At 36.2% G+C, this 12329-nt stretch overlaps 1 protein-coding gene across 3 annotated transcripts in view; it reads left to right on the top strand.

The window, feature by feature from the left end:
- The window catches only part of GRID1 (glutamate ionotropic receptor delta type subunit 1), a 593210-nt gene that overhangs the window by 532317 nt on the left and 48564 nt on the right, over positions 1–12329 (top strand). For all 3 annotated transcript variants that reach the window (XM_062634051.1, XM_062634050.1, XM_062634052.1), the window contains 3 exons: positions 6881–6982; positions 8659–8856; positions 10809–11133. In XM_062634051.1, the coding sequence (XP_062490035.1) occupies positions 6881–6982; positions 8659–8856; positions 10809–11133 (625 nt within the window). The remainder of the gene's footprint in view (positions 1–6880; positions 6983–8658; positions 8857–10808; positions 11134–12329) is intronic.

Below are 12329 nucleotides of genomic sequence, written 5' to 3'. Positions count from 1 at the left end.
TTGTATTTCATGGGAAAGGGTCTCTGTAGATTATTGGAAGTCAACAGCAGTGGTTCTGTTGACTTACATCTAGTGTTTTTTTTTTAATTTTCTCATTTATAAATCATCATTATCTTAGATATTCACAGTTGTGTCTTTTGTCATACAAACTGAATCCTCCATCCCAGTAGTAGTTGTCCTGTTCTCCTTCGATTTTCTTCCAGCATACCTAAATCTTGTTCAGACAGATCCTAAACAGTGTTAAGACTATTCTTCTCAGCTGTGTGGTGACTGCAGTCTGTGTAGCCTACACCATGAGACTTGTGGAGTCCATAACCACACTAGTACTTTCACAGCTTCACTGTATTACAAGCTCATCATCCATTTGCAGAATGCTTTCTCCCTCCAAATTTTTTTAACATTAATTTCTGTTTCTTCAATTGAAGTATCTCTATTTTTCATTTTTGCTTTTCATAAATGTTTGCCTCTAGTTATGTAAAATGCATATTTTTATTATTTCATGTCTGGATTCTTAGCACTCCCATTTATTTTCTCACTCTTCTAGTCTGAGGTATCTGCAACACTTCCCAGTTTTGAGATATCTTTGTATCTTGGACATTTTAATTTTAGTAATTTGCTATTTTCTGTTCCATATCATTGAGAAGGCTATTAAGTAAACAAGATCTTAATATTGATTTACTCTAAGCTATCTCAAAACTTCTCTCTCATCTTGATGCATCATTCTTTCTTGTTGCTTAGAGGCTAGTCTATAAATCACGTGATACTGTCCTTATTCAGTAAACAAATTCAAATTGTCCTAGGTGTTCTTTCACAAGACTCTGTATGAAGCAAAACTAAAATTAAGATACAAGTATATTATCTTCTACATGTCAGTTACCTATTAATTCTGTGGTATTATTGAAAAGGCAGTCAAGTTTGTCCAGAATGAGTCGTTCATTACAAGGTCTTGCTGTCTAATGCTCATCTTCCTGTGATTTTCTGCAGATGTTTTGGTATCATTTACATAGCACTATAAATTTGAAAAAAAAAAACTTGAACTAAAATTAGAATAAGATGCATTATTCTCCCTGAATATCTCACATTCTTAAAGGCCAATTAGAGCATCAGCAGTCACATCACTGCCCTGCAAAGAAAACCAGGGTCCTGTTGGACAAACAGTGCCATGGGGCAACAGCACCAGAGTAGGCAGCCCTTCCCTAGTCCTCCATTTTTCATTACTTTATACTGATTTCCTGGTCATTGCCTTTTAAGAGCTTACTGTCTCAGGAGATGGATGATGCTGTTTGCTGAAGTTTCAAGTATGGGAGAGATCAGCTTTCCATGGTCTCCCTGCTCTTCTCTGAACTTTTATCATGTAGATGCAATACTTGTGTGTCCCCTTCATGGCACATTGAGCATTTTGAGTATTCAACAGGATGTGTTAAAATTTTCACCCAAAAGCCTGAGTTTCTATACCATTTAAGGCTTGGTTCACAATTCTCCACTTTGTAGTTTTAATGTTTTGGAGATCTCAGTGGCTATGGGCACATAGGTATCCCAGTCTCACTGCAGATGTTCAGAAGTAAACTATATCTTGAATACAAACAAATGAAGACTATCAGAATAGAACAAACATCTGGACATAAATCACTTACAGGTATTTCACTGCAGGCAAGGTCAAGTTATGCTGGACCAGAGATTTACAGCTTAATTATTTCAGCTGGTGATCTGGCCCAGTATCTTACTCTTAATAATGCCTACAAGCGTATGCTTTAGAGTAAAAGTGTTAGAACATTCTTAATAATTATGTAGCGGTAAGAGAAATAAATTGTATCAGTGTTTGGATTTGTTTGCATGTATGATAATTGATACCTTTATATTTTCGTAATCCTGTTTTATGTAACTACAGATTACACAAATACACAGTCCAAAACGTTTGATTGGGGTTTTTTTCTTAATTATTATCCCATATTTCAAATTAAAAGATTTTGATACCATCAAGGCAACCCCAGTCATAAAAATGCAAATTATGTTTCAGGGAATCATGTCAGTTCCTCAAGAATGACACTTAATCCAATGTGTGAGTCCTACTAATACCTTATTGTGAATATTGAATGACAGGAAATTCTTTAGATTATTGATATACTGCATTTAAAAAAGAATTGTTAAATATAATTTTTTGTTTTCTTATATTTAAATAGAATTCCTTTTATTCCTTAAAACTGCAACAGAGGAGTGTCCAGTTTGCTCCATTTATTTAATGGGCCACTACCTTATTTCATATTTGTCTCTTGTAAACATTAATTTCCTTTTTCACATTTTGTTTGGTATTTTTTATTACCATGTTTGCTTAAAATCTGCTTTTACAATGTTAAATGTTTCAGTAAGTGTTTAGCCATATTGCAAGACTGGCAAAGGGAGTGAGGGCCCAACACACAAAGCATAGATGGTACAAGGACACCATATTTGATATATGCTATGTTGACTTTAAGTTTAAGAAACAAGTTGTCAATGAAGTGAAATCTGTTTCAATTCAACTTTAATCTAAAACCATTATCAGACTGTGAGTGACATAAATTAATTTATTTAAGTCCATATACAAAACAGCTTTCATATTCGTAGAAAATGTGCTCTGGCCTGATATAGGTGCCTCTGTCTCCTGGCATGAGAACTACCTTGCATTCTCTTCAGTTTCCTGACTGTTAGATGTTTATCAGGTTTCAAGGCTGGAAATCCCAAACTTCATTTCTTTGGAAAGTGTAACCTTAGCTCCAAAGGAGTCAGCACATAAAAGCATTTGGATTTTGGTAAAATAGAAGGTGCGTTTTCTGGATTGAGTGTAGCACTTTCAAACATTACTATACATCTGCTGAAAACTATCGCATTTTGTTTCTCATGGGAATCACATTTTCCCTGAAAAATAGATCATGCTTAACATGATGTCATATTTACAATGACACTAGATAGCAGTGACATGGTTTTTTAGACAGTAACTACTGCACCATAAACTAAAACAGTGTAGATGATCTCATTCACTGTTATGATAGAATCATTAAATATTAACTTTTTATGGTAATGTCAATTTTCATGAGTTTACTAGTAGTTTGGGATAATTTTCATCTCCATTTGTTTTGGGCCTAAGATGTTTGCCATAGTCCAGTGGTGTGAACATTCACAGCAGAGTTAGGAAAACTAAATCTAAGTTCCTGATTCAACGAATATTTAATTATTGTGTAATAGAGTAGTATGAACATGCAGACTTTGCAGACAAACAGATGTGTAACAAATAACTGAGTTGATCATCAGTTTAATCTCCTAAAGGAACTGGCATGCAGGATCTCAATCTAATTGATCAAATTCACAGGAGGTATTAAATCTTGCAAATCAGTGCTTAATGCAGCCTTGATTTGTTTAAGCAGAAGGATTGCCTCATTGTGCTGATGAGGGTATTCACACTTCTGCAGAGTTCTTTCTGATATTCTCTAGTGTGACTTTACCGTGACATCTCAATATGATTTCCCCTGGGGAGCTAATCACTCAAGTAACTGTTGGGCATCCAGCAGCTGCATCCTTAATGAAGCTATGAAAGTCCTTTGAAAAAAAATCTGATTTCTAGTTTTTTTGATGGGAGCTCAGGAACCCTGAAGTTACGTTGACATCAATTTTTCTTTGAAGTTCCTGACACGTATCAGTACAAAGTCCTGACCAGCAGATTTGAGAGTCATACTTTGGTTCGGATGACATAATTTATCATTGGACGTTCCTAGTTTGTCTAGCCATGTAATTCTTTTGCTTGTGTGTTGAGTATTTGTGTTTGGAGATACGAATCGCTTGTAAAGGTTGAAAACTATGATAAAATTGTGACTTTCTCTCTTCAAGCTTTTCCCTGCAGTTCTGTTGAAAATGCAGTAAATATTGATAAAGATCAGTCAGGTCTTTCAGAATCAGATCAGTCAGAATTTTCCAACAAATAACCTTTTTGTCTGAATTTCACATTTGTTTCCTCTGGTTTGTCTTTATTGGATGAGTGAGCTTCTGATGTATGGCTAGAACTGTATGATTCCCTGCAATATGTCTGTTTCAGAAAGAGAAGTTAGGAAGAAAGTTTAAGTTGAAAGGCTTTAATAAAGTAGCTGTTTTCAAAACTTTAACGCCCAGAACTGAGTAATTTAAAAATAAAAAACAAGAACCCAAACACCCAGGCTGCCATTACATATTTGTTCCAGATTTTTTAAATGCATGACACAGGTGCTAATTCTGTAATTGTTTGTCGTAATGAGACCTAAAAGCCCTTTTATCTCCTATTAGCTTATGGCTGTGCTACAGCCTTTGGCTTCAGACTTCTGGTAGGAACTTGGTACATATTTCTCCAAAGAATGAAACTCCAACAGCCTTAACAGCAGTACTCATTGTGTTTAACAGTGCTGGAAATCAGTTGAACTTGACAGATCAGCTGTCTCAAATTGATAGCTATATCTGTAAATACATTGGTCCTATAAACAAAATTCTGTCTGCAAGATGTGGAAGTTAAAATTGGCACACTTCTGAACAAATGAAATGTTCTGAAGCACAAGGACACACAGGAAAAATCCCTTCTGGAAATGATTTTTCTCATGTTCCATTTACCAACTTTATGTGCATAGTTTGCTTTTTTTAGAGACTGAAATGTCTGTGCCTCCACAGAGAACACTGGAATTCTGTTTCATTGAAATATGGTCCTTTTCCTTGCACTTACACCTACTACATAAAAGAGGAATCTTTGTCTTGCTCCTTTTGAATAAAAGGAATACATTTATGACTTTCCACTGGCATGTCTCCATTTCCTTTTTGGAATTTTTAGAGTTAATGCAGAATGTAAAATGTAGGGTATTCAGGAAGTCAAAGGCCTTGATATGAAACCAGATAGTTTTTGAAAGCAAAAGGAGTGGGAGAAAGAATTGAAATGCTAGTCCATCAGTGGTGAAGTAATAAATGAATGTGTTACATTTCCCATTTTTAAATAAAAAATTAATCACCATCTGTAGCTTGCGGAAGCTATTTTGGCCAAAACCTTTCATGCATCTTTATCATGTACTTGCTGGACATGATAGCTGAAAAGGCTTGGAGAGTGAATTTTCTTTTACAGATTTGGACAAAATATATGCCACACACACTCATGTTGGTGTTTGAAGTCTGTTGAACCACAGTGATTTATGTCAGATTACAAATTTATTAATTTGGTTTGGCAATAGCGAAATCTAAGAAACATCTGGACATATTTTATAGCAAGCATTTAAATTCAGATTTAAAAGATACAATGGCTATAGGTATCTACCTGTATTGATACAGACACTTTAATGTTTGGATGCTCATCTTTCACTCCAAACTGTCATCACAGGGGGAGAGTTTTCAGTCTGAGATACTTCGGTATTCAGGATTGTCATTAGAAAGCCGAATATTATTTATTCATTCATTCTCTTCCTCCATCCCCTAGAACATCTGGTTTAAAAGGAGGTATAGCTTAATTCTTTCCTGTGTTCTCAGCTTTGAAGATTTAGTGACTATAGAATAATTTTCATCAGTCGTGATAGTTATGATGGCCAAATACTTACTGACTGTTCTGTTCTTTTTTAGTTCTCTGTTTATCAGTTTAGTGCAACAAAACAAAAATAAAACTATACAGATCTCTCCCGTCACATTTTATTTGTTGGTTTCATTTTTGAGGCTTTAGGTTAAAACTGAAGTCATAGAAATAAATCATGTAGGACGTGTAGCCATAGGCATTTTCAGCGAAATAAGTTCTTTCCAAGAAGGTTTTGACTTGTTACATGAAAATTAGCTTCTGGCAGGATGAAGCCACATTTCACAGATCTTGGACTGTGTTTAATTTCTACAGGGCGTCCCTTCAGCTAACAACACTGCTTCCACATATGTGAGCATAGTATTGGTGTAAAGCCAGAAAAAAAAAAGAAAAAAAGCAGGAAACAGTTTCTGCTTGATATTATTTATGACTCTTCTGAACAAAACGACACCATGGATTCTGTTTGAAGGCAAAAGGAGTGTCTGACAGCTGTTGCTGCTGAAGAGCATATTTAGTTTGAATAATGCAAAGGTCACTCAAGAATGAATTTTCTACTGAACCTATTCTATTGAATTTTACTGCATTTTTTCTTCAGAAAATGCAGTAAAACTGATTTTTAAAGCAATATATTTAGTTGAAAAAATAAAATATTTAGATGTAATGTTCCAGGGATATATCCTGAAATTATGTGTTCAGGTACCTCTAGCAGATGCATAAAGTACTGGTAGATGTAAGATTATTTTATCATCAGGAGCCTGTTATTGTTTTACTGATGAGGCAGAGATAGGGCAAGAACAGAGAAAATAGGACTTAAGATAGGATCTGAAGCAATTCTATGATTTTATGATTCTAAGTCCGAGGGAGAGAAGAGACAGTTTGACACCACAGAATCCGTGTCAAGACTTTACGACTATCCGTGAGTGACAATGTTGTGCAGCAGCAAAAAATGGTTAGTTTTTAATAATAAGAGAGTGATTTGAAAAGTAGGAGAGGATCTGAGCAGAGAGGGAAATATGGGGTAGTGAGTTCACAGATATTCCTGAGGGTTGTCAGACAGTATAAACACTCTGGAGAGAAATGTCATATCAGAGGGATCTAAGTGAAATAATATGACAAATACTACAAGTAATAGAGCTGTTCTGTTACAGGCATTGATGAAAATACATTCGGGCAAGGTACTTGTATATGTTTGTCCTCTGAATCTAACTAATTCTAACTCTGCATTAAAAAAAGCCACACATCTCTCATCCTATTTCAGTCGAGCTACTGTTAAGTGTTTATATAAATACTAAAAGATTTCTGCATAATAGTCCTTCATACTCACTATACTTTCTGTTCTAGTTGGCAACGTGGGACTCTGAGAAAGGACTGAATGGTAGCCTACAAGAACGACGTCTGGGCAATGATTTACAAGGATTGACACTCAAAGTGGTTACTGTCTTGGTATGATCCTGTTTGAGTTCAGGAAACAAAATTCTCAAATTAAAAAGGACCTGAGTATTTTGGGCATTTCCCACAGTATTTTTCCCTATAATTTTCAGTACTGTATTTTTGGATGATCAGTTATATAAACAAGGAAGATACATGATGGCCTTTTTTATTATTTTATGTGAAGTTGTGCACTGTTAGAGATACAGAGCATTTGTTTGTTTGCTTATGCTGGTTTTCTGCATTGTAATTCTTACTGGGCATGAAACCAGCACACAGCCCTAGTGCCCAGGGGCGCATTCCAGATACTGTACTCTAACTCAGATATGCACTTTCCAGCATTTCCTGGATTTTAAGATCAGATGGGCCAATTATGATAATCTAATCTTGGCTCTTGTATGCTGCAGGCTGTAAAATTTAATCAAGTGTTTCCTCCATCAAGCTCATAAATTCCCATTGAGATAAACTATATCTTTTAGAAAGGCATAGTCTTTCCAAAAAATCATTACACTTTTGGGACTGTCTGTTAGTATCCAGAGTGGTAACAGAGCTCTTCTCAGCTAAGTGCTAAATTAGGGGCAAACTGGGGCTTGGCTGCATTCCTGCCTAAAATATTGCTGTTTGCAGATTGCAGAATGGGGTCTTTTGGTTGGTTTTTGTTTGGTTGGGGTTTTTTTGTTTTGCTTTTGTTTTGTTTTTTTTTTGGTTTGGTTTGGTTTGGTTTTGGTTGGTTGGTTGGTTGTTTTTTTTGCTGTGGGTTTGAGGTTTTCCTATGTGTGGTTTTTTTAATTTCTCCTTTTCTGAATCATGGTACAAATAAGAAGTACCGCATAAGGTCATTAAGGGTCTTCCTCCAACCCCCAGTTCTCTTTGCTTTACCTGGTGACAGGCGAGATTGTGCTGCAGTTTACATGGGAGGTGAGCAGATCCCTTCCATAAGAATATCGGTATCAGGTTTCAAAGGCAGCCAGCCTTGTGCTACGGGCAGCCCTTGAGTTCCCCTGCAGGAGAACAGGATGCCCACACCTGACAGAAAACATAACACAAAATGCTGCATTTCCTTGGTCCCAAAACATACTTTAATTTAAAATACTCCAGGACCAGTACCCGTGAAGGTTATTCTTTGAATTTTCACAATTTTAAATATTCATTTAATGCAGCATTCATTAAATTTTGTTTTAGTATGTCTCCTGGACTAATCATTATCTGTAAAAAATGGCTTTCTAAATCTAATATGGACTGAGATAGATGGACAGTAATGTTCCTATCTTGGACTTGTGTGCTTAACAATAGCTATATTCTAGACAGCTTAATACCTATATTCTAGACAGCTAGTTAGGGCAGTAAGGTAGGTGTCTGTTCCCTTTTTATAGCTGGTGAGAAGAGGCAGGTACTTCAGAGAGTAATTCATTCTGTAGGCACCCGGAAGCTGCTAGAGGATGTTGAATTATTTTCTGGAGTCGCTGCCTCTTCTCAAGAGCTATGGAAAACACAAGGCTACAGATAGGACTCAGGTGCTGAGGCACTAGTGTCTAGTTGGGATGCCTCACAGTATCCCTCATGGCCTACAGTTTTTGTCTCAAAATCTGTACCAAGCTGTCCAGAGTTAACTCAGGAAACATTCTTTTACTAAGAGAAGCAAACTGAAAATCTTGTTTCTATTGTCAGTTAAGATACTCTTTTATTCTCAGGAAGAACCTTTTGTGATGGTGGCAGAGAACATTCTTGGGCAACCAAAACGATATAAAGGATTTTCCATTGATGTCCTGGATGCACTTGCCAAGAATCTGGGCTTCAAGTATGAGATATATCAGGCTCCTGATGGCAAATATGGACAGCAGCTCCAAAACAGCTCCTGGAATGGCATGATTGGAGAACTAATTAACAAGGTACACAGAAAAAGAATCTGCATTTAAAACAAAGAACAACAAAAACAATAACCCTCCCCCCCCCCATCTCTATGGAGTAGGGTGTCAAAGCTTTGTAATCTTCCAAACTCTAAGAGAATGAATTAGGATCAAAGCACAAGTGCAGAACACTTCAGAGCCATAGGTGGTTTGAGTGTAGTGTGAACTGTATACAGGGTAAGAACTAGGAAGTCTGTTGTTCTGTTTACTCCCAACTCAACATCAATTTTATCAGCGTAAATCTCTGTTTTTACATAGCTGTAAGAATAAGAAAGGACATGTATGTGTGTGTGAGTTAAGACTAAAAATAATATATTCTTCTTAAAATGTTGTTATTTTCATTTTTGTCATTATGTCTTTGCTACTTGTTTGTAGGTGTGACTTGCTTTGGGTCACTTTGTGGCAATGTGATAATTACCAACTGCCTGACTCCAAAACAGGAAAAGTGCCCCATGTAATATACCATAAAGAAGTGTTTTGAAGGACCAGCATTTAAACTGATCTCAAGATTATTCATTCATTTAAAACAGAGAGGACCAAATTTCTTTTCTTAATTACAGCCTTTCAAATCAGGAGTGTGAACTCCATTGAAGTAAATGGGGAAAGTTCCTAGCTTAGAATCTCCCAGAGAATGAAATTAGAGCATATTTGGTTCATGTTCTTGCTATCTGGTATGGGACAAATGTTAATAAAAAGGAGAATCAAAGGAATTAATATTCTATGTGGCTGCCCTTTGTAGAAAAGGTTACTCTTCTGCAGTGGAGTTGTTACTGAAAATGAAAGCTTTCTCATTAACTAGTATGTAGGCAGCTCAGTATTTTGTAAGTAGTTGTTTAGGAAGAAATAAAAGCAATTAAAACTGTAGGAAATGTGTGTTCGATAATGGGATATTCTTGGTTGGTGCTAGGTGGTATAGAGAAATTTTTACTTACTTTGCATTGACATAAGCTGTTTGAATCTTATTGATTTGAAAATGGGGTAAGAAATCCTGTTAAATTTCTCTGGAAATTGCTTTCTTTGAAGCAACAAAGTATCTATTATAGTATTTTTAAAATTATTTCTGCTACTAGGTTTTCCACTGACTCCAAAGGATTTCAAAGCAGACCTGCCTCATCTAACATTTCCTTTATTTTCCAAACAAAAGGTAGAGATAGGAAACAAAAAGTGCATTCTATTTTTTTTTTAAGAGAATTCTTTTTATTAAAATGGAACATTATTCATGATATAATTGCAGCTCTTCAAAAGCTTTGGGAATCTTATTTACTAACTCCTGTTTTAGCTGTCATTGAGTTTGCATACTCTTTAATGACCCTCTACATGTAAAACCTAACTGCTTTAAATGTTGAGGTCAAAGCAGTTTCAGGTGCTAAGTTGCCTTTGATACATTCTTCCAATTACTAGTTTATGCAATCACTTTATTCATCGTAAAAAAAAAACAACAAAATCTGCCCCCCCCAGTTGTCATATGAAATCCCATCATAAATATGAAGTAGGCAGTTCTGCAGGGAGAACAACAAACCTTAGCTCTTTGCACTTTGCTATCAAATACTCAAGCTAAATAAATGATGTTTCTTACAGCTTGCAGTGCACCAGCTTTATATGGTATGGAATTTTAGGCATCCTCTGGAAAACAAATGAGAAATAAAGGTGAAATAAGTTGTACTCATTCCAGAGAGGAATCAGAGTGATGCTTTTTGTTCCAGATAGTGACATATTATTTTTCAGTACTCTGCTTTAGACCACAGCAATTAACCAATGTTCAAATTATAAAACTGATTGTGGTTTTATTTTTAGGCAATTTATTTAAATTTCTTCTAAGTTATAGAAAAAAATGCATGGAGTCACTTGGTTCGTAAAATGTTTCTCCTTAAAGCTCACGCTGGCCAAATTCATGGTGAAAGGAAGAGATCTGATCTGTTGCGTTTGTCTCACAGAGAGCAGACCTAGCCATCTCAGCCATCACTATAACACCAGAACGAGAGAGTGTTGTGGACTTCAGCAAGCGGTACATGGACTATTCCGTGGGGATCTTAATCAAAAAGCCTGAAGAGAAAATCAACATCTTCTCTCTCTTTGCTCCTTTCGACTTTGCGGTGTGGGCTTGCATTGCTGCAGCCATCCCTATAGTTGGTGTCTTGATATTTGTCTTGAACCGGATCCAGGCAGTCAGGGCGCAGAATGCTTCCCAGCCGAGCCCTTCTGCTTCCTCTACCCTCCACAGTGCCATCTGGGTTGTTTACGGCGCCTTTGTTCAGCAAGGTACTCACTTTTATAAACGTCTCTGATTTAAGTTCAGAAAAGTTCAGCCTTGGGTAAAGCAGTTCAGGACATGTTAGTCTTGGCCAGAATGGTCTAAAGATCAAAGAGAAGGCGCGTGCAGGGATGTAACATGTTTTATTAGCCCAGCTAATGAAAAATGAGAAGAGGTAGGTAAGTTTTGAGGTGGGGGAAGCAGTATGTTCTCCTTTTCTGTCTCTCAGTAAGTCCAGAAAAAACACTCCTAGCAGGCTTTCCCACTTTGGGAAAATTATCATGTGATAAACTACAGAGCTGCTTGTTGCAGAATTGCTTTTCAAACTCTGAGGCTAGCATCTTCCCTAACTGCTTAAATTTAATTTTAGAAGTTTATATGTTTTTGAACTAATGTGAGACTTTTTTTTTTTTGTAGTGTGTTCTTTGAAGTGAATAGGGAAATGATCCGTAGTTGTGAAGCTAACTTTACACTCAAGCAATCTCTACGCATAGGACTAATCCTATTGAATTCAGTAGGATTACTGTCATTAACAAAGTTACTTTTGTAAATAATTATTTGCAAAATCTGCTGGCACAGTTTTTGTCCCATATCTATAATTTAGTGCTATTCTTGGAAGGCAGGTTTTGTTGAATGATAGCATATGGGTAGGTTATTAAATTTTTCTACATTTTTTCATTGTGATTGGAAGCTTATAAAGCTTCAGCTGAAAAATCCTTACTAGTGCTATGAAACTTGGTCCCTCGTCTTATTAAGGTGGCATCCTGGATGGGTTTAAGTGCAGTAAGATATGATCAGCACAAACATATGCTGAAGTGACTAGTGCTAGCTGTATGGTAAGACCTAGTCTCCAACAATGTTCAAGCATAATGTGCTTGAAACCTGCTATAAAGAAATCTTCACATTTTTTAAAATATTGTATAGAGTAACAAGTAATGACACTAATGCTTCAGTCTTTGCAGATTTAAATACAGCACAGATAACACACAAGCCATTGGACAGCTTTGTGGGTTTTTTCCAAATCTGAAATGGTCATTGGAAATAGAATATTACTATATTCTGAACACTGTAATGATTTAATTCCTGCCTATTAATTGTGCTTCACCATTAAACTTACTCTATTTAGAACATTTTTCATGTCCTGTAGGTTTGATCCTAAAAAATTCCCAAGGGAAATACTTTGAAAGATGATTTTCCAGAACAG

This window comes from Pezoporus occidentalis, unplaced genomic scaffold (genome assembly GCF_034315485.1).
Source record: "Pezoporus occidentalis ecotype Australia unplaced genomic scaffold, CSIRO_AGI_Poc_V1 ctg41, whole genome shotgun sequence".
NCBI classification, from domain to species: Eukaryota; Metazoa; Chordata; class Aves; order Psittaciformes; family Psittacidae; genus Pezoporus; species Pezoporus occidentalis.
This window is presented reverse-complemented; position numbering and strand designations above follow the sequence as displayed.